This window comes from Carya illinoinensis, chromosome 3, assembly GCF_018687715.1.
Source record: "Carya illinoinensis cultivar Pawnee chromosome 3, C.illinoinensisPawnee_v1, whole genome shotgun sequence".
In the NCBI taxonomy this organism is placed as follows: domain Eukaryota; kingdom Viridiplantae; phylum Streptophyta; class Magnoliopsida; order Fagales; family Juglandaceae; genus Carya; species Carya illinoinensis.
In genome coordinates, this window is record NC_056754.1 from 50,045,197 (window position 1) to 50,069,873 (window position 24,677).

General features: G+C 35.1%; 3 protein-coding genes across 3 annotated transcripts; 2 read left to right on the plus strand and 1 right to left on the minus strand.

Moving 5' to 3' along the window:
• Positions 1-3,095: 3,095 nt before the first annotated feature.
• Positions 3,096-4,528, plus strand: LOC122305110 (early nodulin-93-like). Its single transcript, XM_043117435.1, has 4 exons — positions 3,096-3,312; positions 3,953-4,014; positions 4,152-4,227; positions 4,303-4,528. The coding sequence occupies exons 1-4, from the start codon at positions 3,219-3,221 to the stop codon at positions 4,395-4,397; spliced, it is 327 nt and encodes a 108-aa protein (XP_042973369.1). The 5' UTR covers positions 3,096-3,218; the 3' UTR covers positions 4,398-4,528.
• Positions 4,460-6,841, minus strand: LOC122305109 (pentatricopeptide repeat-containing protein At1g08070, chloroplastic). The gene has a single exon (XM_043117434.1). The coding sequence runs from the start codon at positions 6,789-6,791 to the stop codon at positions 4,572-4,574; it is 2,220 nt and encodes a 739-aa protein (XP_042973368.1). The 5' UTR covers positions 6,792-6,841; the 3' UTR covers positions 4,460-4,571.
• Positions 6,842-15,125: 8,284 nt separating this feature from the next.
• Positions 15,126-17,100, plus strand: LOC122305749 (uncharacterized RNA-binding protein C17H9.04c). The gene is made up of 4 exons (XM_043118305.1): positions 15,126-15,274; positions 15,918-16,250; positions 16,580-16,650; positions 16,802-17,100. Exons 2-4 carry the CDS (start codon positions 15,928-15,930, stop codon positions 16,813-16,815), a joined length of 408 nt encoding a protein of 135 aa, XP_042974239.1. The 5' UTR covers positions 15,126-15,274; positions 15,918-15,927; the 3' UTR covers positions 16,816-17,100.
• The last annotated feature ends 7,577 nt before the right edge of the window (positions 17,101-24,677 follow it).

Genomic DNA, 24,677 nt, shown 5'->3' on the forward strand with positions numbered 1-24,677 from the left:
AACCTAATACCTCCCAATGTTCTTGAAAAAATCCAGCTAAGAATCCATCAAGTCTTAGGGCTTTGAAATGGCTCATTTGTTTTAATGCCTCATAAACTTCTGCATAATTGAAAGGGGCCTCCAAATCTGAATTCATGTTGTCTATAACTCTTCTATCTACATATTTACATAATTAAACCTTCAATGTGACTGTATTGGATTACACATATCTAAAATTTTACATAACTATAAACAATGTTTCAACATCTTTGAAGATGCATTATTCACTCTTCAATATTATTTTATTAATTTCTCTCTCTCTCTCTCTCTCTCTCTCTCTCTCTCTCTCTCTCTCTCTCTCTCTCTCTCTCTCTCTCTCTCTCTCTCTCTCAACCCTTTGCTCTTCTCCTTTCCTCAACAATAGAGAATCTTCACATTCACCCTCATTTTATTATTATAATATATTATATTCTTTAAAAACATTTTTCATATAATATATATATAAAATTTATATTTATATTATTATTATATTTGTATTATTAATGCCAAATGTACGTAGTGTGTGCTAATTGAAAAACAATATATAAAAAAAATTAATAATTGTAAAAAAAATTATTTTATTATTATTTTGACTCAAAGATACATAATCCAATGTGTGAGTTTTTCTAAAATGATAAAGACAATCTCTAAAATATGTGATTTTGTATTTGCATGTAGAGAAACCAATGCTAATGCTTTAAGTACAAATTTCAAATAGATAAATCTCATATAATCCAATTGTACAAAAAATGGTCATACTAATAAAAAATATTTTTTACACTTTTTTTAATTAGGATATACTTTTTTACAAACACTTGTATAAGACTCGTATATTTAAAACTTGAACAAATTGTTTGTATATATATATATATATACACTATCGTTAGTCCCATCGCTTACCGTTGGTTGTATTGTTAGTTATAATTTTTGTATTCTTTTTCTTTTGATTTCTTTTAATTACTTTTTTAATATCTTTAATTATTAAAAAAATAGATGATTTTATTAATAATTATTTTCTTAACTATTAAGTAAAAAATATAAAATACATAAATAGTAAAATTGCGATAAATTTGAAGGACTCTACTAATATATATATATATATATATATATATTTTTCAGCATCTGACAAGTGACGAAGCTGAGATGAGATAGAAGCAAGATCGATCATTGTTCGAGACTGCAAAGTGTTAGCTCCCTGCCTAAACCCAGCCATTGGGATTCGCAGAATGATAGGTTTGACCAGCGTGTGGAAGATCCTCTCGAAAGCGGAAGGTTATACCAATAATGTTATTTTATTTAATTATTATAATTTATTTAAATTTTTATATAAAATATAATAAATAATTTAATTTTTTTAATATATAAAAAATTATATTAAAAAATTATATTCTAATAATATTTTATTTAATTTTAAATTTTTATTTTAAATTTTTTTATTTTATCTGTATAATCAAACGAGATCTATATTAAATTTTATAAATATAATAAATTCTTAAAAATATTAAAAAAAAAGTAAGTTTTTTAATATTTTTTTATGACGGTGTTTACTTTTTTGTAAAAGACTTATGGAAAATTTGTATATTTGAAGTTTGGATTTATATATATTATTATTCTTGTTGAAAAAAATGATTATATCAATAATTTTAATAGAGAAGTATTATAGATATAAATAAATTATATAAAAATAAATTTACAAACTAACGTGTTTTTATATGATCCGTTAGTTTATTTTACAATAAAATTAATTTTATAATTTAATATATCGCATCAAATTATATTAATTTAATTTAATTTTACGCAATCACCTTATAACTAAAACTAAAATATTACTAATGATATGAGATGTTGTAATAAGTTGAAAGATCTAATAATTATCTCTCTTTAGGGGGCCACCAACTCGAGAAAAAACCGTGAAAAAAGGATAAGAAATCCATCAAACATGTTGGGAGTGCAAATTACAATGGTCAGCAACAGTAAAGTAGATGAACAAACATGAATGGGAGGAAAATGCGAGCCCTTTGGTCCAATCCCATGAATATTGCAGACTGCATGGGCACTAAAGCACATGACAGATCAGGGTACCCATGGTTTTACTTTTTTTAAGGATGTTTGCTTTTGTCCTGAACCATCCAGTGGGTTTCTGCAATCGACTTTAAAAAAGTTGCATTGATGGTAGAAAATCACATCAAAATGATGTTATTATATTAGAATTTGGCGTCCGTTTCGACTGCCCCTTGTTTTCTGCATCATCTCTCAGCGACTACGCTTCCTTTTCTTGCCTTTTATTTTAGCTCCCACGTCCATGTAATTATTTCGTAACTACATTCATTATATACAATTTATCACTATAATTATAAAAAAGTTAAAATATCATTTTTTTTTTCACGAAGGTCAGTCCAGCTTCAATTATATGCTTAGTGTGTTAAATAAAAAAAGAAATATTTTAACTATAAACTGATTATATAAAAGTATGTAATTTTATAAATTGATGTGACTTGATATAATTTATTGAATTATAAAATTATTTTTATTATAAAGTAGATTTGACAAATTACATAAAATCACATCAATTTATAAGATTATTTTTGTACAATCTTTTTATGGCTGTTGCAGTCCTCTAAAAAAAAATATTTTTCCTTCCATAAATTAATAAGAAAATGTGTGATATTCTTCTTTCTGTTCTTAAATAAGAGTAATGTTAAATATAAATCTTAAATAGGTAAATTTCATATAAATTCTTTGTAAAAAAAATGAGTCTTATTGATAAAAAATAATTATTTTTACATTTATGAATCTACCTTTTTTTTTTCTTTTCTTTTTTTTTAACAAGAGTTGTGGTCAAAACATTTATTTTTTGAAATAACCATTCGTATGACTGTAATTGCCCCAGTATTTGCATTTAATATTCCTTAAAAAACACGGCATTTTTGGGAGTGCTGAAACAAGTAATCAACCGACGAAACAGAAACCGAAGGGAGAAAGTAAAAACTAGTGACTCTGACATTAGATTTGTAATGAAACCATCAAATTCCTTCCCACCCAACAGCTCAGGCTCTCACTCTCTCTTCAACTACTCCCAAATCTTATTTAAGTACCGAAACAATTCCCTCAACCACTTCATCCAAAACCTTCAAATCTCCTTTCGTCTTCTCTGTTGATTTGTTCTTCCATTGCCATTGTTTCAGTTACCATCTCTTAAAATGGCACAAAATAATGTGGTTGAGTCCCCTCTGGAGAGGAATACCCTGGCTTCTCTTGACCAAAAGCTGGCTCTGGCCAAGCGCTATTCTCATGGTATCTTTGCTTTACTTTTGCTGTAGCTTTTTGCCCTTTATTTTCTTTACCTTTTGCAAGACATAATTTCAGTTGAAGCAAACTCAAACTTTTTCATGGCGGACTATGTAGACTGTAGTGGATATAATGGATTTGAATGTCATGTGAGTGGTCTCATGATGTTCTGCTTCATAAGATTCAAGTGGAGTCTATCTTTCTGATTGCATTGGATGTATCCACAAAAATCATTATGATGAAGTGGTCCTAATTATGGGCTTAGGATTTTAATATTCCATAGTCCCCTTACTACCCAATAGCAACATTGAGGCCATTTTTTCATGCTTTTCATGCATAAAGATGAGCTCCCTTTTTGTTATGGGGGACCATGCTTATGAATCCTATGTCGTTTTCTTCCTTTTGCTTGCTTGCTTCTTCTTCTTCTTTTGACAAGCTTACTAATGCACTGAATTATTAGATGGAAATTTGACTGATCTGAGGGATGAGATTGATGATTTTGAAAGCCATAATGGATGCTGCAATTATTTTGCATACAGCTATAGCTAGATAATCTGATAATATAACTTTAGTACACCTTAAAGCTTCTGGGTATATTGTAAGCTTACTTTAATATCTTTTCGTTTCTTCTTTCATGGATAAGCAGACGGTGTAATAGCAGGAGCTAAAGCAGCTGTTGTTGCTAGTATTGCCACTGCCATTCCAACAGTAAGTTTTCTTTCTCAAAACTGTCACAATTTTTTCTTAAGAGTGGTTTTCACAAAGATTCATAAACCACTAGTAAAAGAGCTCAAATGTTTCCTTTTTGGTTGAAAGCCTTCCATTTACTCATGTTTTATACGCAGCTGGCTAGTGTGAGGATGCTGCCTTGGGCAAGAGCCAATCTCAATCACACTGCTCAAGCTCTCATAATCTCCACAGGTTAGCATCACATCATCATCATCATCATGTTATTTCATTATCAAATTCTCACTGGAAATATTTATTTATTGGCAGTGGCGGGAGCAGCATATTTCATAGTTGCTGACAAGACCGTTTTAGCAACAGCTAGGAGGAATTCTTTCAAGAAATTATCTAACGATGAAGTATAAATTCCAATCACGAATGTGGCTTGCAATTAATGTACTACCTCGTTTGATAAATGAGAAGCCAATTATCATGTAAACCCATCTTCAGAATAAATATATAAAGATGGGCGTCCCATCAGCTATATTAATGCAAATCATCCTCATATACAAATGCCATCTCTTTCAAGTTACAACATTTCACCAATAATCTTTACACGAGCAAGAACCATTTTTAAAATGGTGAAAACGGTTCCTATCTCTTGCAATAATTTCCCTATTGAAGATCTTGGATATCAGCTTCGTAGCTGAATGACAATTTCCACACACGCGAAGATTTTTCACAATTCTAATTGTTGCCCCCGGCTTTGTACTGATTAGACCAAAAGCAATGGCTAACTTCTCACTATGATGACTCAAGGCCCCTTCCTTCCACTCTTCATCCATGTCATAAAGCACCTCCGATGTATCCGGCACAAACCCAGCCATCTCTAAAAGTTTATCTATTTCTTCCAACATTTCATAGATATCTTTGCTGAGGGGATGTAATTTACCACCAACAAGAAACTCATGAACAACACTATCCACCTCAATGGAGGTACATCCAGGAACTTTCTTCATTCCCTTATCTTTCAGCCTGGTTCTTACTCTAGCCACATCATCCCATCTACCAGCTCCTGCATATATATTTGATAAAAGCACGTAAGCCCCAGGGTTTTCGGGCTCCAATTCAAAGAGATGCTCTGCAACGTATTCACCCAGTTCGACACGTCCGTGAACTCTACAAGCTCCAAGAAGAGAACCCCAGATGGCCCCATCTGGCTCCATTTCCATATTCTTCATCAACGCCTCTGCTTCATCAAACATCCCTGCTCGGCCTAGAAGATCTATCATGCATCCATAGTGTTCAAGTTTTGGTGAAATATTAAAATCATGAATCATTGAACTAAAATATTGGCGTCCAAGTTCTAGTCTACCGGCATGGGTACAAGCAGATAATAAACCAACAAATGTGATATCGTCTGGTTTGAGTCCTGCATCGACCATTTGTGTGAAAAGCCTAATAGCCTTATCTGCATGTCCATGCATTGCTAACCCAGATATCATCGCATTCCAGGACGCCAAGCTTTTAGGATTCAAACCATCAAAGACTTGTTCTGCTGCCTCTATGTTTCCACATTTAGCATACATGTCAATTAGACTCGTCGAAAGAGAGCTATTGGTCATATTTTCAAAGTTCTTATCTATATATGCATGAATCCATTTGCCAAGGTCAAGAACACCCAAGTGAGCACAAGCTGGAAGAACGCCTAATAGAGTCACATCATTAGGCTCAGTATCCGATCCTAGCATTAACCGAAAGAGCGCCAATGCTTCTTTGTAGCAGCTCATATGAGTATAACCACCAATTATGACATTCCAAGAAATCACATCCCTTTGATGTATTCCATCAAATAACCTTCGAGCTGTTTCCAAATCACCGCACTTTGAATACATATCAATAAGTGCATTAACAAGCCGGAGATTTGAACCAAGCTCATAATGGTCCTCAATCCAAGAATGCACCCAATTTCCCAGTTCAACAGACCCCGACTGAGCACAAGCTGAGAGTACAGTCAACATGGTACTCTCATTGGGCTGGACGTTCATTTTCCTCATCTCCTCAAAGAAAGTCAATGCCTCTTCAAACCGAAAACACTGAGCATAGCCCGCAATCATAGCATTCCAAGATACCACATCTCTCACAGGAATTTTGTCAAAAAGCAGACGAGCAGCATCCATATAGCCTCTTGAAGCGTAACCAGTAATCAGGGCCGTAAACGACACCGCATCTCGAAAAGCGCTTTTATCAAACACCAAACGCGCATCATCCAATTCGCCATTTTGAGCATACATATTAATAAGCGAAGTATGCACAAATGCATCGCACCAAAGCCCAAGCTTCAAAACGTGTGCATGGATCTGTTTCCCTTCACGGGTGGCCCCAGCTTTCGCACAAGACTTCAAAACAAAAGGAAAAGTATAAGAATTCGGCTGTGTCCCACACAGAAGCATACGGACATAGAAATCCACAGCTAGAATTGGGTCGGAGCTCAACGAGTGCCCTCGTATGATTGTGTTCCAAATGAACACATTGGGTTCTGGGATGGATTCAAAGAGTAAGAGCGCGTAAGGGAGGTCGCCAAAGGGCGATGTGGCGCAAAACTCGATGAGCTTGCTTAGCGCGAAGAGGGTGTTGTGGAGGCCGGTCTTTACGATGTGAGAGTGGATTTGTCTGAGGCCGTGGATGCTTTTGCATTTGGAGAGGAGGAGAAGAGATGGGTGGCTTTCGAGGAGTTTATATGGAGGATCAGACGCTGGGGCGACATGGAGAGCGGAGGCCGAAATATGCACCGGTACCGAAGACGGAGAGAGGAGCATTCCTGTGTATTTGTTCTATCTCTTTCTCCCTCAGAAATTTGAACAACCACAGGTCCACATATACAACAATACTCAAAAAATATTAATTTTCTCTTTCAATAAAAAAAAATTATAGATACGATTTTTTAACAATTTTGCTTAAATTAAAAGGTAATAAATCTAAATTTTTGTAAAATATTTGGATTTCTTTTTCACCATTTAGATCAAGTTATGGGGTTTAGTATTTTTTTTAGCTAGATAAGCAAGGGTCAACTTTTGTCAAAATAAAATATAAATGATTAAATCTACATATTCCCATCTAGGAGTGTAAGCTGGTCGGTTCGGTTTGAAAAATTGATCAGGCCAGACTGAACAGACCTAACTCCTCTATATATTTTAAAAATATTTTAATAATTTAATATATTATTTTTATATAGTAATTATATAAGTTAATGATGAGATTTTTATCTAATTTATTATCATTGACCATATAAAATATTTTTTTAATGAGTTAGTTACATAATTTACATTAATAACTCATTTAATTTTAATCTTGTAATTTAAATAATAATTTTTATTAATTTATTTGAAAAAAAAAAGAAAAAAAGAAAAAAGTAATTAGATTGGACCGAACCGGTCCCTATAGATGTTCAGTCCGATCTGGTCTAGGAAAAATGATAGACTGAAAATCCATCACCTCCTAGATAGAATGGATTTACACCCCTATTCTTATCATTTTGAGTTTTTGAGATAAATGATAATTTTAAAATATAGTATCAGAGTAGAAATCCTAAATTGAAATCTTGAATCTACATTTTATTCTATTTAATTAATTAACGTTCCACACGTTGAGCCTATTTATTGAGAGAGAATATATATGATCCACGCATGAGATAAAATATAAAGGATTAAATCTACATATTTTTATTAGTTTAAATTTTTTAAATAAATGATAATTTTAGAATTATAATTTCTTAATAATGGCGTTTCAATAATAATAGAATAAGAAACTTGAGTTTTAGTAACCCCAGTGAGTTATTATTATAAAAGACGGGAAAGTTATTTTAAACTATTATTAGTTTTTTTAAAAATAACTTTTAGCTCTTGATTCGTTACAAAAAGTCTAAAGAAAACGTAAAATAGTAAAATTTGCAACGTCGTCGCCAATTAATTACTGTGAAAAGTTTGGATTTTGTCATATTATTTTAAACTAGTCCCTGCAAAAGGTTTCTGGCTACTTCTTTGCAAAATATCACACTGATGAGTATGGGTGAGGACGGAGGTAACCCTTCTAGCCGCCCGACGGAGGTTTTGCCCCCCTTTCCGATGGGCAGGCCCCCATCAGCATGTCATGAGGTAGATTGGCCCTTTCTTTGGTATCCACCCTCCCCACAAGACAAAAACCATCAACCAGCAATCTAGATTCATAATCAACCACCAACCAGACAAAAACCAATTAGAGAGAGGAAGAGAGAAACTGTGTGTGTGAGATATATATATATATATATATATATAAATTTATTCATCATCTTATTTCTTATTATCCTTTCATGATATAGTATTAAATGATAAGTTTATAAATAAAATATAATAAATAATTTTTAATTATTTAATACCACATTGATGATAATTAAGATGATAAATGGTATTACTTTATATACATATATAATGGCTGGAGTTGACCGAGAAAGGGAGAGAGAGACCACGATGGCGACAACAACTAGTTGAAGACATCAACAACTCCATAAACCAACGGCAGAGAGACTGAGAGAGGAAAGAGAGAGCTCGAGGACTCAAGGAACTGAGGAAGAATTGGAGATTTTATTCAAAACCCTATATCAAAATGAAGTCGTGTTATTAAAGGAAATTTTTTTTAATATAGCGGGGCCCCCAAGCATTTGACAATCGAGGTCGCCCAGCTGCCCAAGCGAGGGTTTGTCGGTGGAGGGTGGGCGGGGGCCATCCCTACCGATCAGCCATGAAAAAGTGTGTAGGGTTTTTACTTGTTGCAACAAAATCATTCGGACAAGAGGGCTCTACTTGCTTGATTATTTTTTTAAAAATTATTTTGGTTTGTGTTAAATTATTGAAACAATAATTCCAACAGTTGAAACATTTATTCTATATTGATAAAAAAAATGTTATTTATTATCCTTAATTATAATCATCAAATGATTAGAAAAAAAAAAGATGATAAATAGTATTCTAATAATTTAACATAGGTTAGACAATGATAATTAAAAAATAAAAAATAATATTTATCATATTAGAATAATGCCTCGTTCATTTTTACAAAATATTTTATTTTATTTCATTTTATAATTAAAATTTTTTTAATTTTTATATTAAATAAAATAAATAATTTAAATTTTTAAATTTTAATATAAAATAATATTTAATAATATTTTATTCAACTATTAATTTTAATTTCAATTCATTTTATTTCAGAAATGAAACGAGCCCGTGTAGCCCAGAGAAGAATTAAAGTTGATATAAACATTCGAATATTAATTCGTCCCCTAGCTGTCGTTTAATTAGTAATTCAAAATTCAAAATGGTATTAGGTGTAAAACATTTTAATTATATTGCATCACGTGAATACCTTTCAGACTACAAAATTTTCCAATCCTTGTCCTTCAAGCTGCCATCTAAGTTCAATGTCTCTAGGGGGTGTTCTATCTCTCTCATCATCTTAAAATTATATATATATATATATATATATTTTTTTTTTGAACATTGCTCAAATATAAAATATTTTTCAATTACAAATATTTAATTTTTTTATCTAATCATTATCTAATTATTACAATATTTTCAAATTTTTATATAAAATATAAAAATAAGTTTATATATTTAAAAAATTATTTAACTTTAAAAATTTCTCTCTCTCTCTCTCTCTCATTTCTCCAAACTTAATAATAGTTAACTTAAAATATTTAATTATTATTAATAAATTATTTTTACTATTATTTATAGAATTTTCATATCATCTTATTACCCAAACATGCCTAAGACCATGCATGTCGACTCCTAATTTCCAACTTAAATATATATATATATATATAGAAGTGGCACGTACGTACATAGGTTTTTCATATATATATAATATATATATATAGTAATTAAAGATCATATGACAAAATAATTCATCAGAAATTGTTTTAATTTTATTGACTCTTCAAAAATCCATTATATATATTTCCTAATTAATAATGGATTAATTAACCAAATTAATAACAAGTACAAAATAGCTAGTGCCAAAGAAATCCCAACAAGCATCGACTCAAACTAGCTAGCTATATATTATATATAAATATAAATAATAATAAAATACTTATAAAAAAAGCATAAATAATAATAAAAAAATATTTCTTGTCTTGATGCCAAGGAGAGATTATATTTCATAAAAAGGTTTTATTTAAACTGGTCTAGAGTTGGACTTTGGTAAAGTGCAGTCTTTAGAAGATTCATTAAACAAAAATATTCCCACGTTGCAGGTGGGACGAGATCATGCATGCATGCATGCAGCCTTGCAGGAGTATTGGTGAAGTTGATCATGGCTTTGGTGCATCAGATAGGCAATTGAAAGACATGATCGAGGTGATCATCATGATCTATCTACGCCCAAAGATTAGACCAAATTACAAGAGAAAAAAGCAATGGGCCGGAATAAAGGAGAAGGAATATATTGGCCGGAATGAAGCAATCACAAAGGTCCGGTCCAGTCTGAGAGTGATAAATCAAAATTTTTAGTCTATCATTTTTTTCAAACCGGACTAAACATCTTAAGTTAGGACCGAACCAGATTGGTAGCTATCGGTCCATTCGGTCTAACCTTATTTTTTTAATCGATTAATAAGAAAATTTCATTTTAATTACTAAATTCAAATTAAGTGACTTATTAAATAAAAATTACATAATAAATTATATAATGATTAATATATACCAGTATTATATATTATATTCATACTTTAAATAATATAATAATATATTGATCTAAATATATAGTTATAGACTTAATACCAATACTATAACTAATAACTATATTAGTAGTATTACTAATATACTATATATTAGTGATAAATTGGTAATACTATATTAAATAATACTCTATATAGTTATAGTGATTTCATACTAACATATTAAGTTAACTATACTAATACGTACTATTATAAATTTATACATATACTATAATTTATACTATAATTCTTATAATATGTTAATCTATTAATATATACTAATACTATATATTATAATTATACATTAAAGAATATAATGCTTATATAATATTGTGATTTTTAATAATTATTTATATAAATAATATATATAAATAATAAAATATATATATCTTTATTTTCATTCGGTTTGGTCTGGTCCGGGGTGAAAAACCCCTTAACTGAGACGGACCGAATAAATTCGACCCCATAAAAATTGGACTGAACCGAACCAGATGATGTACTGTTCTTTTTGATTGTTAGAAATGTACAGCGCTCAGTTGATTTTAAGCTAGCTAGCAAGAGTTACTTAGAAGCATTAGTCAAATATATATATATATATATATAAAATTATAAATCCCACCTCATCTATGATCTTCTCTCTTCCAGTATTACTATATAATAGTTCATTTGTATATAAAATAGAGCATGAAATTAATTATAAAATGAGTCATTTCATTAATAGTTTCTTAACATGAAGATCATGGGTAGAGAAGGGTTGCATGGAAGGAAGAGATCAGCTAAAGGCCAGAGAGCTGGTGATTGGTTGTAGAGATCTTGGTAGCTAGGAAAATGAACATGCTACAAGAAAAATAACTTTTTGCATCACTTAAATTGGATGCAAAAAACACAAAATGCATGATTACGAAAAAAAATTTGGCAACCATTTTGTGTTTTTCCTATCGAATTTAAGTGATGCAAAAAGTCATTTTATTTGTAATGACGTAAGTATTTTCAATCTGACCACCTTCTTCCTCCGGCAAATGTTCTCATGTTCAGGGCGGGATGCAGGGAGCTAGCTTCATGCTTTCGACTGAAAGCAGCTGAATTATTAGTACTTAATTAAATTAAAGTGCATGTACTAGATGCTTTACAATTTTGGTTGAAATTGGCAACTTACTTACATTAATTAGTCATTTTCCACTTCAGTACAGCTAGGATATGTAAATGGGTGGACAATGGGCATGTATACAACTTTTTGTGATGGGAAATTTTGTAATATATATTGACCATTTTTAACAGTGATCAGGCATCTACCAATCAAATCCAATATCGGATAGCGACCTCTCAAATTGAATTGCCTACCCTGGTCCAAACTTGTATGAATTAGGGTTTCCAGACCAGCTAGCTGAAAAATATCAACTCGTTATTGCAACATATGCATGATGGGAATATTCAAAATTCAAAAGCAACGGCTATTTTTTTTCTTTTTGGTTTTTCGGTGTGAGGTGTCGTTAGGATGTGGATTCTCTAAGTATTATTGAAGAGAAAAAGCCCCCCTTTAAAAGTTAGTCGCACATGGAGAATATATATTAAGGATTGTCTGGTAAGAAAAGAAAAAAGGACGTATGGCGATTATGATTCCTCCTTATCGAATCGTCGGTCAAAACGCAGGCTGCATGCATTCTTTGCCAATTATCACTTGATCTTTGCTGATTTGATCATTAATGTTATTGCCATATCAATCAGCAAATCATGTGTGGACCTCTCCTGTGCTAGCTTTAATCTCGTTCCAAGGGTTAAATCCTTTTGATAAAGTATATTATTCTCTTCTTGGATCGATACATCATGTCTGCAAATCATGCGCTCTCTCTAACATTCTTTTAATTTATCTGTACCCAAGTGCATGCAGGAGGTGGCCCGGTAGGGCTTCATTTTATTAATCGGTACGTAGCTGATCAGGAAACATGGAAACCAGAGATTTAAGATGATTTGCTGAATATTTGATATTGTGGGGCTAAACATGTCTTAATTGCTCACAGCTAGATCGATCATCAATAACTAATGCAATATTAGTTCCGGTCTGAGGCCTCAAGCAATGAGATCATACACAAAAGTGCAATCTTCATATTCCCATGCATCCATTGATTTACTTAGAAAACTTGTTTGTCATGTTGCAATCCAGAGCTAGAAGTAAAGGGAATCTTAACTTCAATACTGTAGCACTACTTTTGAGAAAACTACCCGACTAGGTTCTCACGCCCACTCTGCCCTCATACGCGCCCTGCGTCGGTCTGCCGCAAATCTTGTTCTTATAAAATTGCTTCTAACACATTCCCTTTTTCTTTAAAATATTGTAAAGGACGTTGATTTTCTAGAAGAAGCAGAGATATTTTTCTCTCAAATTCGATGGTGTAACAAGCTGGCCTGTCGCTGGCCGCCAGGTAGGAGGAAGGAAGGAACCTGAAGAGCATAAAATACTAGGTATAGTGTATGTGTGTATTTATACATATACACACCCATATAAATTATACGCACTCAAATAATGCACATGTCATGAAAAGCTTCCATGCACATGGTTATAAAAGCTATAGGCTGTCACGTCGCAATAGAATTCAGGCATGCATATACATGAAGGAAAGGTGGGCTAAAGGACATGAATATTCTTGGAATGGCATTTCAATTATTGCCAAAAAGAAAGCCGATCGAGCAAGGGAGGCCAGAATATTTTTGGACTTGCAATCACACGAATCTATTCGATCCCCCCATGAAAACAATATTTTTCCCTCAGTCCGCCTTATTACAACCATCTGATTCTTGTGTAACTAAACTATTTAGTGCATGTTTGGGATTGCGGTGAGAAATATAGCTTATAACTTATAACTTAAGTAATCAGTTATACTATTAAAAATTTATTTACTGTTTGATAACCATATATTTAAAATACTTTCAAAGATGTTATGTTTATTTGGAAACAAATTAAAAAAGTATTTTTAGAGGTACAAATGATGATTATTTAACTTTGTAAAGATTATAATCATATTCTTGAAAGTTTGAAAGTTGTAATTATTTTAAAGTTGTATGGATATTTTCGTCTATTGACAGTCTTTTTAAAATTCGAATTACGTTCCGCATTATCCGAAAAAGTACGTTTGAGAAAAAATATCAAAATGATGCTTTTCCTCAAACGTTTATTTGAAAATAAAAGTGCTTTAGTATGTAATACTCAAACGAGATAATTTTTTTATTAAAGAACTTTTAAAAATATTTAAATACTTTTTAAAACTCTTAATGCAATCTCAAATAAACCCTTATATTTCATTATAGTACAGCTTATAGCAGGAACGTACAACTAATTATATTAATTATATAATATAATTAAATGTAGTGTAAACCAAGTTTTTTTTGGCCTCTTGAAGGAATAATCTAGAAATTCACATTTTTTGGGACTTACGAGGTCGATTCAAACACTTGATCTGGACGCGATCGAACTGCACGAGAAAAACCTTCTAGGGGTCGACGCTTAATTAGTCATGTTGAATGTTGACCGCTTGTTTGGACGCGATATTAATGCATGTTTTTAATTAATAGCTAGCCGACTTAGTTTTGGATTAACTCCAATTAACTAGGTTTAGCGTTTTAGGACGTCATATATATATATAGTACTTATTTTGGTACAGTACTTTAGATGAGGCTTTCGGTATTATTATCAATTTTTATATATCCGCCAGGATTACTCAAATTAAAGTTTGGGCTGTCTCTTTATTAATTTTCCCAAATCCTTGAATAGACCTGATCTTGCTTTTAAAAGTAAAAGCCGATTTTTTGTATTGTTCATCTTGCCAGAGGGCATGCTTGCCTCGTGCATGATGCATGCATGCATGCATGCCCTTATCACACCCACACTGCTACGTATATCATGATTCAAGCTGGTAGCTAGTACTTCACAAAAAAAGGAGAAGAAAATTACACGTATGTATCCAGGTCAGCGGAGTGAGTGATCCATACATCATGTGATCATCAAGAAGCGATGTGGATGGGGGGGCCACATTAACCTAAATATATACGAGCTTCCCCTCATAACACCTAACTAGGTTGGATATATATGGAGAAGAGAATAATGTGTCCCAAGTCTTTTTACCTGCAATAATGCATGAGGGAATCGTGTAAAGATCAGGGGCGTGAGTGGAATTTTTGTTTGGAGAAATGCATGCACTTAGCAGTTTCAACCTTTGCAAGCCACTTCCCAGGAATAATTCTTGGGTGGCATGCATAGGTAATAGGAGGTTTTCAGTTTTTATCCCAAATCAGTAACAAGTATTTCTACTTTTGGAACCTCAATTAAGGAAACCAATTCAATGTCCAGGGATTGGAAAAGGAACATTCGGGTCCCCACGAATGAAGCCATAAAGCCCCTTGCCAATGGTATATATAGCCTCCAACCCAATCACCCAAATCACCCACCTGTATTCACAAATATCCCTAGCTACTACTTCTAATAGCCAAACCAGTGCCTGCCTGCCGGCTGCTTCTGATCTACTAATTCCTCAACCCTTCACTTTCCTTAAGGTGAGCTTCTTAATATTTCAGTTATCTCTTATCTTTCACAACTGCAATACGTCCTAGCTAGTGATCATCAACCCTATTTGGAGATCGATCATATATGATATAGCTGGCCCCACGTACTGTTCCCTTTTTCTTTTATTCTTTGTTATGGCTAATTGGTGTTGATTAACATTGAGTTCAAGAACAATATAGGCTAGCTAATAAGTACTATAATACTACGTACCTTTGTTAATTACCAGAAGGCCGACATGCATGTTTGAGTTAAGGTGCAGTTTCAAGTACTCCGGTCCTAGAGACAAGCTAGCTAGCTAGCAAGATGGATGCGCGCAGTTTATAAGCCAATCTGATCATATACAAAACATTATTTGCATACCTACTCCTGTACACATCCTTTTTGTACACATCTCTTGCCCATTCCATTAATTACAATTAAAGTTTACAATTAATTTAACAAACACATGTAATATCAACGATGTAGAGAGTGGTGTACGTATATATGCGCAAAGTTCCGGTACATGCGCATAGAAAGAATGTAAAATTACATTAGTATAAAGGCTATCTTTCATACAGAAAAAAAATTTATTTCTGGTATTGCTTCTAATTATAATATATCCTAGCTGCTTTATTCTGTGTTTTATGAATACAGAAAAATCATCATGAGCTGGTCAGGGGGAGATTGGATGTGCGGTGCCTGCCAGCACCCGAATTTCAAAAAGCGGGATGCATGCCAACGTTGTGGATACCCAAAATACGGAGGCCCGGATCCATCCACATATAACACGACAGAGGTGTTGGCAGGGGACTGGTTTTGCAATGCCATGAATTGTGGTTCTCACAACTATGCCAGCCGATCAAACTGCTATAGGTGCGGTGCATATAAAACTGATTATGCTGCAGCTGGCATCACTGCTTCTGGATATGGGTCCGCTGCCAGTCATGTCCCCCCTGGTTGGAAAGCTGGCGACTGGATTTGCGCTAGGTAACTTTACACATGCATTCACTTCCTGTCTTGCGTAACAGTCTACCAATCTAGAAACAAATCATGTCCTGGCCGCCATCTCATGATACTGATTATATATTGCAGAATAGTCAGCATCAATTGTTACAATATAAAATACTATGATCATAGAATAATGTCCCGCAATTAACAAGATCATGATTCATTGATTCTTATAGTTTCGTTTCTAGTTTTCAGAATTTGACGTACGTTTCATGAAATAACACTATAACCATGATGGTATTTTCATTCTTGAACCATGTGTAATAGTATTATCATTTGTTTATGTGAGTGAACTTTGAATGGGACAGAATGGGATGTGGAGTGCATAATTATGCTAGCAGGATGGAATGCTACAAATGCAAAACACCAAAGGATTTTGGTAAGATATATTCAGTCATTTTTGTCGTGTTTCCTTTTTCTTGCTACTGAATCATGAATGGCGCGCTTCACATGTTCTGCACAAATGCTAGCTAATTAGTAAATGATTTCAGCTAGCTGTTTAATAAAGGTACTCTTCCTTCTATTTTCAGGTGGTGCAGTTTAATCAGCAAGACTTCTGAAGGTTCTCGTGTGATATCACTAATATCTCTCTCATCTGATCCCTCACCAGACACGTTTTTTTTTTTTTCTTCACTTTCCTTTCTGAAGATAATTAAGCTCTAGAGTGAACATTGTTAAGGCTCTTTTAGATAAGCATAGCCATGTGTTCGCATTAGGAAGGGTTTGTAGCTTCATTAATGTTTGGACGTGCAAAGATGTTCTTACGTACATGGAGTAAATGAAATCCCTTCTTTTCTATTTAATATATGCAGGTACTATGTTTCTAATACCTAGCCTCTCTCTCTCTCTCTCTCTCTCTCTCTCTCTCTCTCTCTCTCTCTCTCTCTCTCTCTCTCTCTCTCTCTCTGTGGTTAATATGATGGTTGTGCACGTGGGGTACGTTTATAATTGGAGACTACTTCAGGTGATGAGGTGGTCCAATATTGAATGCTGTAGCCTAGCTCTGGTTGCCATGACCAACAGAGAAATTCAAAATGGACCAGTACTAGGGCTTTGGATCCAACCAATGTAAAAAATGGATCAAAAGATCTTAGAAGAATAAGAATAAAAACAAATGATTCAACGAACCTCAGTCATGAGTTGTCATTTCGAATGTCAGGCTTTCTATAAGACCAATAATTTTATGATCCCTTTAAGCATCAAATCGCGTAGACACAAATCATGCTTATGCAGATAAGAACCAGATGCCCCAACGCTTTAGAAGTATATATCTTGTGTGTATGTAAACATATATATATATATATAGTCCAGATTTATATATATATATATATAGTCCAGATTGAGTCAATCAAATCAAACCTCCCCTAGCTAACTACTAATTCTGCCTTTCAATGTAATGCATGATCACTGAAGTTAACAGAACCTCAAATTCGCCAGCAGGCTAGGCCAGAATGATGCCATTCATTCATGATAGCGAGATGGGTTGTAACGCAAAAAAGTTCTAGTACTTCCATATATTCTACCCTTTGCTAATTTTAAAGAAAGTTCCAACTAAACTTTAGAACTTCAATTAGCATTTTCTTTTTGATTCCTGATCTGATCATGGACTTAAATATGGAAACTTTGGGGTTGCGCATGCAGAATATTGGTCAAAAAGCAACTCCATTTATGTGATCATAGTCTTGTTCCCTCGACATTCCATCCATCACTAACTAGCTAGGCTGCATGCAGCCTCTTAACTACTATACTTTTATGTTTTGCATGCGCTCTATGTAGATCATGCATGTTATAAAGCAATGAACCATGCAGTTCCAAATGCATTTAGACGTTCCCCAGCGCACAGCTAGCTAGCATATATATATATATATATATATATATTAAAGAAACGAAAGTTACATGTCTAAAAGTGACTCCCTTTCAATTTATTAAAAGTGTCAATTTATTAAAAGTCTTCACTTCTGGTAGAGGAAAACTATAGAAACATCCCAAAACTCAAGCCAATATAACAAACGAGAAAGCAAGTAACCCAAATATAAAACGGACAAAAATGGCCTCCCAAACCAACCAAATAAAGGACAAAACACCAACACCTTAAAATCTCATAGTTGGTAAGCCCAGTTGTCCACCCTCAAGATCCCTTTAAGCTGGTGCGAAATATCATTGAGTTGTGCCCACGTCCCAAAAAGCTGCCCAGAAACTAGACGAGCTAAGAAATCTGCCCTGCGTTACATTCTCTATAAACATGATGTATCTTAAACTGTAAGCTTGATAGAAGTTGTAGTATTTTCTCCTAATAATCTTCGAGACACCAAAGACCACATCTATTTCTCTCCAACCAGTTAACAATTAATAGAGAATCCATCTCTATTTCTATTTGTTGTAAACCCAGTTCCGTACAATGCTTCAAACCATAATAAAGGGTCAAAAGTTCTGCCGTATTGTTTGTCCCATGATCTAAACTTTTCGCAAAAGCCAACTTCAATCGCCCAAGATCATCCTGAATAAGACCTCCCATCCCCATACGTCTAGGGTTACCCAAACAACTCCCATCCACAATTTAATTTAAACCAACCCTTCTCCAGCTTTTGCCAATTCACAAGACAAACTTGTTTTCTATGTGGCACCTTTACTAGAATCACAAAGGCCATCAAAACCTGTTCATCCCCGACATTAAACTTTTTTCCAACTTTAAGCCATAGGCCCACTCAAGAGTTGGCAACTCTTATCGACAACCATGAGGACTCCACCGAATTCGCTCTATCTTCCATACGGGCTCTACACCTCCGAACCCAAAGAGACCACGTTAGAATGACAAGTACAGGCCAAATAAATTATCTCTTTGAGTGGAACTGGTTGCATGTCGAAACCAAAGCTCCACTTTATCCTTCCAAGGTCAATGTGGATCATACGACATACTAAGTTGTGAGGAAGCACAACGCCAAATTTCCGCTACAATCATCCATGTCCCTGTGGCAAGTGCATGATCTTGATCCTCCAAACTCCCCAGAACACAACATTCGCACTTGGAAGCCAACGTAGCTCCCAGAGATCTCACACAAGCATCTATACTAAGAGAAAAATGCATTGCCCTCCACAATGTAACCGAGTACTTCTTAGGCAATGCCGAGTGCCAAATCCAATTAGCCTAATTAATCTTCGGGGCATGGGCTCTAATGCAATCCCAAGCTGATTTCGACGTGAATTCACCACTCGTATTCAGTTTCCATATAAGTAAATCTGCTCCTTCCTTATGTTCACCAAGACAATTTAGGATCTCTTCTAATTTATTCTCTCCCACCAACCTCCTTAACAAATCCACATCCCAGCCATCTTGAAGCCTACAATCCCGCACCTTCAAACAAGGTTGATCTGTGATCTCACAAGAATTCACTAGAGCTCCAGACGTCAACCAAGGGTCACGCCAAAACAAGATTTGCCCCTCTAGTACCCGTCAGGAAGATTGACTCAAGACCTTCGGTATAATGGACTAAACGCATCGCCAAAAGATAGTGCCTCTTTTAGGGTCAACCAACATAACGTGCCTGTCTCTAATGTACTTAGCCTTGAAACAATTACTCCATAATGAATTCTGAGCCAACAATTTTCAAGCAAACTTCATGAAAAGAGAATTTTGAACTTCCTCCATCTTCTCAAACCCACTCCTCCCTCTTGGACCAGTGTACAAATCTTATGCCAAGTGACCCATTTATGCTTTGGCTTACCATTCGAAAACACCCCAAAGAAATTACTTAAGAGTCGAATTAAAGCACCAAAAACAGCCTTAGGCACATGAACCATAGAAAACAAGTGAATTGGCATACTAGCTACAACATGTTTCAGTAAGATGACCCGAGCACCAGCAGACAACAATTTGGATTGCCACCCCCCCTAAACGACCTCGAATGCGGTTCAATAAATCATCAAAATGAGATACCTTTCACAGGGATTAGCTCACAGACACCATATATTTCACAGGAAACAGACCTTCCGTGAAGGAATTTAACCACAAAGAATTTCGTCTCATAGCAACATGAGTATGCTTAGAGAAAAAGATAGAAGCCTTCTCTTTGCTCACCAACGTTAACCTGACCATTCTGCATATAGTGCAAAAATGTCCCTAATCGCTTTAAGAGAGGACCGTCCACCATTGGCAAATACAATAACATCATCAGCATATAATAGATGGGAGATTAGAGGGGCACCACGTGAATGAGAAAAATGAACAATTTTACCAGCTGCAAAATTATGTTTCAACAACTGAGAAAGTATTTTTTCCACCAAACTGAATAAGTATGGGGATAAAGGATCCCCTTGGCGCAAGCCACGATCACTAGGAAAAAAACCTTTCGCTGTTCCATTCATAACTACAGAGAACCACAGAGTCGATATACACTGTCTGACTAGCTCACAGACACGTCAAGAAAACTCAAAAGAACTCATCACATGTAAAAGAAACTCCTAATCAATACAATCATAAGCTTTTTCCATATCCACTTTAATATAAACATTGTCACCACGAACCTTTATTAATCATATGAACCATTTCTTGAGCCAGAGTAATATTCTCATACATACTTTTATCAAGTAAGAAGGCACCTTATTCCGGAGAGATGATTTTACTCAGAATAGGTGACAACCTACGAACTAGAATTTTAGAGAAAACCTTGTAGACTACCGAACATAAGCTTATAGGGCAAAATTTGTCAAAACCAGTAGGTTGTTGCACTTTTGGGATTAGAGCAGTATAAGAAGCTGAATAAAACTGCTACAAAGGGATCCCACAAAATAGATATCTTACCGCTTCCACCATATCTACTTCAGTAATATCTTAACACGATCTATAAAAACCAAATCCAAAGCTATCTGAACTTGGACTAATATCCGTCAAGATAGAGAACATAGCATCTTTTACCTCTTGAATCGAAGGGAGCTGTAGAAGAACACTGTTGTCCTCCTCCAAAACGGTATTCTCCACATATATAAAAAGACAAATCTGGAAGGTCCCTACACGGTCTTGCACGAAGAAATGAGCTAAAAAGCTCCACTGCACCTAAATGAATAGCTTCAGGACTATCCAAGCGAGTGCCATCCCGCAACCTCATCTCATGTACCAAAGGCTTTGACAAAGAAGCATAAGACTTAAAGAACTGAGCCGACGCCTCCCCTTTTTCCATCCAACTGAACTTCACCTGTTGCAAAAGCTTAGTTTATTCTCTTTGTAACCACACCGCCAATTCATCCTTTGCAAGTAATAAAGCTGACTTAACCTCCTCTGAAAAACATGATTGAAGATTGCCTTCCAGTCATTCAATCTGCCTCTCCAAATACTGAATATTATCCTTAGTGGGCCCAAAACCCCTAAGGTTCCCCTCTTTAAGTACCTGCTTCAACTTCTTTAATAATGCCCCAGACTACTCTTGCCATACATCTTTAACAATATCTTTGAAATTCTCATGGGATACCCACATTTGTTGAAACTTAAAGGAGAAAGGACCATACCAAGAGACAGGAGGCTTCAACACAAAGGACATCAGAGCATGATCTGAAGTAGTGCGGGGCAAATAATTCAAGAATGCCTCAGGCAACAAAGTAACAGCCATTGGGTTTAACAAACAACGATCAAGCTTCGACCAGCTTCGAGCCATCCCCTGCTGACCATTGCACCAAGTGAAGTTACTCCCAACCAACTTCATCTCAGATAGACCACAAGAATCAATAAAATCATTAAACTCATCCATTGCCACCCTCAATCGAGATCGGCCACCATAACACTCCACATCCTCACGAATAATCTTAAAATCACCAAGGCATAGCCATGGTTCGTCTTGTGGCATATCCTGGTGAAGCAAACTCCATAACTCTCTACAATCCATATGGTTACATTTTGCATAGACCACTGAGACAATAAACTGACGAGATTCAAATAAAATAGAAACGGTAACGTGTTGGGCACTTGAATTCATAACCGATACATGCAGACCTTCACCCCAAAACAATCATAACTTACCTCCAACCTGCTGGTTTGAATAACATATCCCAAACTTCAACAAATTTTTTAGACCTTCCATTTTTGCCTCATTCACAAAAGGTTTAGCCACCATAAGAAAATTCAAATGTAACTTTCTTACTAATTTACAGAACCTCCTCTGTGAAGATCTTAGACCACGGATATTCCAAAAAAGTGGTTTACCCATCATAAGTTTAACCGAGCGGGTTTGCTAGGAACCCGAGACGAGCTTCTGAGAAATTTTCCACCCTTAGCCACATTATTTTTCACCAGAGAATCATAGTTAGAAGGGCATTCCTTTGTTTTGCTCAAATGTTCCACAAAATAACCTTTAGGATCTAAAGCCCACCCACCAAGCAACACTATCGCATGTAAATCCGCAACTTCCGGTCCATCCTACTCATGCAATTGCACCTCAGCCATGTTGTCCCTCACCTTGTTACCTAACCTCTCCTTATCATTAATAACCACATGACTATCTAATTCTGACACTTCAGCAGCAGGGTGCTGCAATTACTCCAGCACCAAACACACCTCCTCACTCACCACAGGATCCACTAATGAAGGACCTTCCAACATTCACATATTTCCGTCACCAACCTCTAATTCATCCCTAATCGCATTCTCAGACTCAATGCAAACCACAACCACATGTTCATCCCTAATAGCATCTCCCACCTTGCCCTCCTCGGCCTGATAATCCCTTACACTTTTATTACTTGGACCTCCAAGATCCAAAGTCGCCTGAATAGACTCCTATACCGGTAATGAATCTTGAGTACATAAAACCTGAGGCTTCCCACCCGTGTCATCCACCTGATGATCCTGCATTTTTTACATCTAGTCCTTCATTAGTTTCTCACCCTCTTTCTATTTCCGATCCAACACCTTCTTTCCATCATCCTTCCAACGGCAAGTCTTTAAATTATGCCCTTGAATATTACATCTAGTGTAAAAAACAGGTAGGTTTTCATATTCGATCTCAATATATAAACTAGTTACCTGATGAGGAATTCCAATCCAGATCCCATTTAGTGGCTTTTTTGTTGCATCCATCTCAAGACACATCTGAGCCCCATCACTAGAGGTTTGGAGGTTTGTAATGTTTGGAGGTAATCCTGGAAGAACAATCCACACCGGAATCATAGAGGGTTCTTTGTCTTCGCCAAAACTTAGAGTCCAGTGAAAACCTCGATACGATACCCCATCTATGTTTGTGCGTTCCCTCAATAAAGCCTTCAAAAAATCCGCTTCATTCGATAGATGAACGAAAACCTTGCGAGGCCTACGCATTGCCGACACCACAGGTTGGAACTCCAGCCCCCAATGACTACGAATAAAAGATCGAATTACATCTAACGTAGGATGCTTCCTTAGGAATTTCATGACCATAGAATACTTGAAAGGCGTGGCCAACTGATCAACCTCTTCCTTGGAGAAAATTACACAATATTCACTCGCTATTATCTTTGTAAGCTGAAACGGGACTTCAACCACAGAAAGTGGTTGTGGATACTGCGCAACCATATCTGCAAAGGACTGTGTTCTCCCAGCCGACACCAAAGAACCGGAGGGGCCTTCGGTGGCAGCCATAGTGGCGCTCAATCAAAACCCTAGCAGAGAAAATATTTGGAAGGACACATCAACAAAGTGGATAAATAAGTGCCCAACCAAATTATCTATGCAATAGCTAGCTAGCATATATATATATATATAGATATATAGGTCCATTAATGCATGGTATGCTGCATGCAGGACCAGTTAGCTAATAACATACCATGCTAGCTAGCTAGCTAGCTGCAATTTATAACGTGTCTTTTGAATATTGCCAGTTTGCTTTTTCTTTCGTTATAATTAAGTTTTTCCACCTTTATGCATAGTACTGCATATATATCTTTGTTGAGGGGAAGTGTAGTCAACTACTATATACTTATGAAACATAGTATATATAAAGTTTTCATAATAATAATTAAAAATTATAAAATTACGATATATATACATGACATAGAGTTAGGACTTCCATTTTCCAAAGAGAAAAGATTGGGGTGGTCGCGTATAAAAGGATTTTTTACACCAGCCAATGATAGTGTGCCATGTAGGCACTCCAGAAAAACCTAAAATGAATCCACATATACCCGATCCCTTCTTTGTTTCCTCTGAATGTCTTCCCCTCCTCCCTCCTTTGTTACCTTTGAATCTCCCAACCCTCTTTCTCTCCATCTCCCACACAATCCCACACCACGAACAGAACTCCGACGCCCATATTAAAGGAACGATGTTCTTGCTCTCCCACGACAGCTCATGCAAGTATTTTCTTCTTATCTTTAACTTTTGAGTTGGCATTCATACCGCATTACTTAGTCTAATATAAAAGGGGTTAATCATTCTCATGGACACTA